The sequence below is a fragment of the Pyxicephalus adspersus genome, chromosome 2 (assembly GCF_032062135.1).
Source record: "Pyxicephalus adspersus chromosome 2, UCB_Pads_2.0, whole genome shotgun sequence".
NCBI lineage: Eukaryota > Metazoa > Chordata > Amphibia > Anura > Pyxicephalidae > Pyxicephalus > Pyxicephalus adspersus.
Window position 1 is genome coordinate 9019276 of NC_092859.1, and position 6184 is coordinate 9025459.

Genomic DNA, 6184 nt, shown 5'->3' on the forward strand with positions numbered 1-6184 from the left:
GGCCTCAATTTTGATTGACATTTGGTGCTAAAAATGGCCTGACCCACAGAAGCCTGGGTGCTGCTTTAAAACAGAATACAGGTCATCCTGTTATGAGGTGACAACGCTCTGTAACCGTCTCCTCACAGTGCTCCTTTGTTGTCACACAAAGGCTGCTATTTTCATGGAAACCAACAATTCCAAACTTACCAAGAGATAAAATAACTAATGAATTGGTCTGGTGGGAAGGCAATACCTAAGGCCAACCTAACACTTGACTGCCCATGTATGAGGTGGGTATGGCCTGACTTGTCAGTAGTTACATAATATGAGATCTCTTAGACTGTGGATTGAGATATAAACCCAACATTGTGCCCACCCTTATCCTAAATTAATGTAAAACACAGCTTTTTATAACAAGAGAACCTGTCCCTGCTCCCTCTAAATAAAGGTCCAGCCCACAAAATGGCCGCCAACACCACAAGGCGCGCAGGTGCACTGTGCTGATATTTTACACAGCCAATCAGCGTTCTCTTTCCCCTCTTCCAATCATAACACCGTCTCGCTCAACCCTATTTCTATACAAGGCAGCCACACAGCCAATGGTGGCGCTTCCCCTTTTCTCCTTACACTGACGTACCATGGCGTCACCGCGCACACCTTCAACAAGGGATGGATCAGGGCGCGAGCCGAGCCCTGACTGTGGTGACGAGAAGGGCGGGGAAGACTTCTGCCAATTAGCCAGAACATGGGGGCGTGGTTTTCTTTGAAGACACGCCCGCGTGCTCCTTCCGTTCGTGATGCCGTGCGCGCCCCCGAGGGAGAGGAGAGCACAGAGCGCGCTCTTGTGTGTGAGAGAGAGACAAGCGGAGGGGACGGGAAGATGGGGGAGAGAGCGGGAACCCGGTGAGTGAGAGGACCGGGGCTGTGGGTGGGTGAGGGGGCAGGGAGTCTGCTGTCATTGGGCACGATAAAATGAGCAGGGGAACTGTATACTGTGACTATAGGTTGTGTAGAGTGTGACAACGAGTCTGCCTGCACTGTGTGCTCAGTCTAGGTGTTGTCACCCTGCTTTATACACAGAGTACTGAGAGCAGTGTGTGACCAGCTCTGAGGAGGTGTTCTCACCATTGTGTACAATGCACTGCGGCCACCCCCTGTATCTCTGGGTAGGGAGACCCTGTTGTATGTGTTGGGTGTGTGATTACTATAGATCTAGGTAGGGTGACCCCACCGTAGTCCGTATGCTCATCCTATGTATATGGCGTTGTCACCAGCGTCCTTATACTGGCACCATAATAATGGGCATTGGGGTCACCAGAATGCTTCCTGTATTGGTGTACGGGCTGGGTGACAGCACCCCCATTACGATGGCTCCATATCCGTGTCACCATAGAATGATGGGTAATGGTGACCCCAGTGTGACTAGCGCTATAAATCCACACCGTGTGTTGTCACTGGTATTTGGTGTGTGTCGTCCCCAGAGTGGCCAATGACCCCACGGATGTCCCGCCATATCCATTGACACGGGCACCTCCGATATCGCTGTGTTGTCACTATATTGGCTATGACACCTCCAGCAGAGTGCGCAGAGCATTGCGTCCTCCAATCAGAGTGTTGGGATCATTCGGGGTGATGGCTCTCGTAACATTGTACATATAGTAACCTGTATTCGTGTCATTGGGGAATCACCGCCTGTCCTGGCTGTGCACATCCACCTAAATAATACGGGTGGGGGTTGCTGTACCCGCTGTGCCCTGATTTCCAAAATGGGCAATGCCAAAGTTCCCACTGATCCCTAATGCCTTGTTTGCCCCTTTATAAAGTGCAGAATGGTTTCTTCATTCAAGTCCATGGAGCCTCTGATGGGCGCTATAGAGGTATTATGGGGTCACTATTCTCCAATTTTATAAGTCCGATCCCCGGGTAGATATAAACGTGCTCATGTTTACTAATACAAAGTTATGAATGTATTGATCAGATTTCTATAAGTGAAGAAAGTTTTTCATGTTCACTACTTACTGTTTTATAAAATCTATAGAGTCCTGGGGTGCCCTGTGCCATGCATGTCCCTGGTATCTATAGGGTGCCGTTTGTGAATATGTATGAGATCTATAGGGCACCCTTTGTGCATGTGTGTGGGGTAAAAGGCGTGTGTGTTTTGGGGTGCTTGATCTAATGGACGCCCCGTGTGTGTTTGGGTTCTCCCCGGACCCTTTTAGCCGGGCGCACCACCCAGCACTTTTCAGTAACCCCCCCGGCTGTTGTTTAGTGATTATGGACAATTCGGATCACAATACAGGGGGTTCCACCAACCTACAACTACTTCTCACCCAGCTTAGAATAAATTAATAGGGAGAATACTGGGGATCTATAGTGGGCCCTGTGTGTTTGTGTGCAGGTGGGATCTATAGGGCCCCCTTTGCGCATGCGTGGTGTCTATAGAAGGTGTTTGCGTGGGTTCTGGGAACTATAGGGAGCCCTGTGCGCATGTCCATGGAACCAATAGGGTGCCCTGTTTGTTAGGAATCTACAGTGCGTCGTATTTGTGTGTACGTGGGGTGTATAGGGTGCCCGGTGGTCATTGTACCCATTATCATGTATCGCATACCCAATGGTGTAATATAGGAGCCAGCAGTCTTTATTTGTGTATACCGTAGTTCATCTTATAATGTGTCACAAATGCCAAGTTACTCCTCAGCCATGACAGATAACAGCCGCCATGACAGGTCCACTTTTATCATCAGCAGCCACATTGTGATAGTCGGTAGCTCAGCGCAGTGTGAGGTTTTTATTTTTTTTTCTGTCGTCTATTGATAATAAAAAAAACAGAAGTGGCCATGAGTGACGTTCTGTTATACTCGTATTTGTCTGGTATTCTACTGAAGATATTCTCAACCAGGGTTTCTCCAGAGCGGTGTTTTTAAAAAATGGGGGAATCCTTAAAGTAACTTTCAGGGAACCTCATCTAGAATAACTATATACACAGCTCAAAGTACATTAGTGTGGTGGTCAGTGGAAAGAATGTCTCTTACATTGCTGGCCAGTGGGAGGAATGTCACCCTTACAGATAGCCAAAAAGATCATTGGTATTGGCGAAACTGACCTAAGAGGTCCACATTGCTCTAGGAACCTCTGGATGAACTCTAGTTGAGAAACACTTCTCCAGAGATTACTTGAAATGAGTCTGATTGACCTCCCTTTTGTTGATGCCAGGATAGTCCTGGAGCTGACACCATTTGGTAGTGCCAGCTGCATGGTTCTAATGATATTTTTAAGTGTTTAAAAATTTGGTTTTCCGGGCCACCACCTGAAAAATATTTCAAGGGTTCCTCAGGGGTAAAATGGGCTCCTGTATTGTATGCCATGACAGGCGGTGGTGTACTTTCCCAGCAAAGTTTTCCTAGTCAAGCTGAACGCCGCTCCGTTGATAAGGAATGGTCCCCCAAATCTGCTGGGAAATCTCCGGGAGTGTCCATCGTCTTGAAAGCCAAAGCAGTGTTCTCCCTAACCCCTTTTAGCTGGATGCACCACCCGGCGCTTTTCAATAACCACTCGGCTGTTTTGGGGTGGTTAGTGAATAGTTGGGTCACAATACAGAGGCCGTCACCCGCCTACAGCTTCTTCCCACCCAGCTTGAAAAAAATTCTGGGGAGAATACTGGAGAGGTAAGTATATACACATTCTTGTTTTGCTAAGATTGCAGTACAGTGGGTGGTAAGAAATTGTACGTGGGTGGTGGCCCAACACTTCAGTTACTACCCAAAAACAGCCGAGTGGTTACTGAAAAGTGTTGGGTGGTTTGCCCATCTAAAAGGGGCCGGGGAGAGTACTGCAATAGCACTTTCATTCATGACTTACAGTATTCTCCCTGGGAAGAAAGAAGCTTTAGGGTGGGTGGCAGCCCCTGTATTGTGACCCAGCTTTTTAGTACCCAAAAACAGCCGGGTGGTTAATTAAAACTGCTGGGTGGTGGGCCAGGGAGCACACCGACTCCATCCAGTTTTTTACCTCCTAATCTGTCACTATGGTGTTGCCTTGTTTCCAAGCTTGTGACACTTGCTTGGAAATGACGGGACTAGGTGGCTTCAGAGTTGACCATTTTTTTTTTGCATTATGTGGATATTACTTATGCTGCCTTTGCATAGGCCTTTTTTTCCCTCTGCTTGCATTTTGCCACTTTTTCTGCGTTATTTTGCAAGTCTCTCTTCCCAGTTGCAGGGATGACGTGCCGAGTTACTTAAAATGGTGGCGAAATGGGGAACGCGGTTGGACAAATTGTGAAATACTGCCAAAGAAAAAAAAATGAAATCTACAAAGGCCGGCAGAATAGGTGCACCAGAAAACACAAACAAGGCAGCCACTTTCTGTTTGAAATTGAAAAGTAACGCTCATGGAGGGGGTTTGTAAGAATTTTGAGAATTGTATTCCCATGATGGGCACTCCAAACCCTGAACAGTTCTGCAAAGGAATAATGTCATTCTGGCAGGAATGGGACTCCATTACCTTGAAGCAGCAGATGGGATGTTTAAATGCTTCATTGGCATAGATAGTTTACCAACTCAAAACAGTAGTCAAAAGTAACACAAGGTTAACTCTTGAAGAAGTGCACTTAGCACACCCGATTGGTACATGCATCACTTGGGTCTGTGGGTCATTTTGAGGCAAGGGATAAAGATGATGGCCCCAGAGTGGACTTAAGTTGGTGATGGCCAATTTTATTGGTCAATTTTTGCCTTTGTGGCCCCAAATTTGGTTCCTTACGTCCCTCTTTCTGGGGCCCCAGACTGGACACCTTTCTACTTTCTATCTGGCGCACCAGGCTTGGGCACCTTCCTTGTCTTTCTTTATCGGGCACAAGGCTTGGTTGCTTTGCTTGTCTCTTTTTTGGGGCACCAGGCTTGGGCGCCTTCCTTCTCTCTCTCTCTGGGGCAACGGGTTGGAGGACAACCATGTATATTGTAATGTATACATCGTGTTGTTGCTCAGCAATGACGTATGTATAGTGCGGGGTGTGCCTGCACGCTGCATTCCTACACATCTCTCTCCGTAGGCCCGATGTGCAAGGTGTCTGTGTGTACAATGTGTGCACTTGGTTGATTATGCTACGTTAAGGCATTTGCAACAGTGCCAATTTGAAAAGTTTTATAGAAAAGATCTTAATTTTAGCCATGTGACTATAACCTTCCAATCTCATTGGTCTCAGCCGAACATGACGTGTATTTATTATTCTTATCCTGGTGCGTTTGCTTTGTGAATTATTCGTGTTTATCCTAGTGTAGTATGGAGCAAATCCTCATGGCATGCCATATGAATACTAGTCCGTAGTTTGGTGCTGGGAGGATTAGCATTATATATGAAATTAATAGAAGTCATCCCTTGGAATTTTTTGCATCATGAGCTCTTTTAGCATGGTTTGACATATTGCAGCCACACAAAAACCCTTCATCAAGGCAAATGTGATGAATGATTAATAGGTCCGGGACAGCTGCAGAACTTGCACAATGTTGTGATTGATGGTTTTAGGTTGTTTTGGATGAAAACATAATAGCTGATGAATTGATCCCAGCTGTGCATTGATTTGTTCCCCCATTACCCCCTGCACAGTCATGTGATCTGCAGTGTCAGCTCCCACTTGCAATAGGGAGCGTCAATTCACCGAACACCCGCCAGTAATGTAAAACCACAACCTCTTTCCTTTTTTTATGCGTTATGTACGTCCAATCAAATCAAAAACCTAAGAGTATGTCTTGATTTGTGGTTAGGTGTTTGTTTTGTAGAGCCTGCAGCCTCTTTGGTTCCCGGTCACATGACCAGTATGGTAGTTGCGTTACTCTTGGAAGGCTTTTTTCTAGAGATGAGCATAAACTTTTCAGGTCTTTTGTGAATGTGAAGTGAAAATTCAGGTCAGAATTAATAAGCCTTCCACCATGGCCTCCTTCATTCACAATATATGTCCATGTGTCATCATCACATTGGTGCCAATGGTGAACAAAAAGGCCCACTAATGCTGAGATGCGCATGGCAGGCTACCCAGATATCCCAACTTCCCCTAAACTTGCCAGGGCTGAATGAACTTCTACGTTAGTTTCTTCATTCCAGCCCAGTGTGATAATTGAGGATTTGTGATGTCTTAATAATCGTTGTGGTTTCTGTCACCTTCATGGTAGTCTTTCTTCAGCCTTGAGACTGGTAATTAAGCTTC

The 6184-nt window shown here is 46.3% G+C and overlaps 1 protein-coding gene across 1 annotated transcript in view; it reads left to right on the forward strand.

Annotated features, from left to right (window-relative positions):
• The first annotated feature begins 712 nt into the window (after window positions 1-712).
• ARRB2 (arrestin beta 2) overlaps window positions 713-6184 on the forward strand; it is a 43061-nt gene continuing 37589 nt past the window's right edge. The window contains exon 1 of the mRNA XM_072399423.1: window positions 713-885. Within this exon, the coding sequence (XP_072255524.1) occupies window positions 728-885 (158 nt within the window). The 5' untranslated portion in view covers window positions 713-727. The remainder of the gene's footprint in view (window positions 886-6184) is intronic.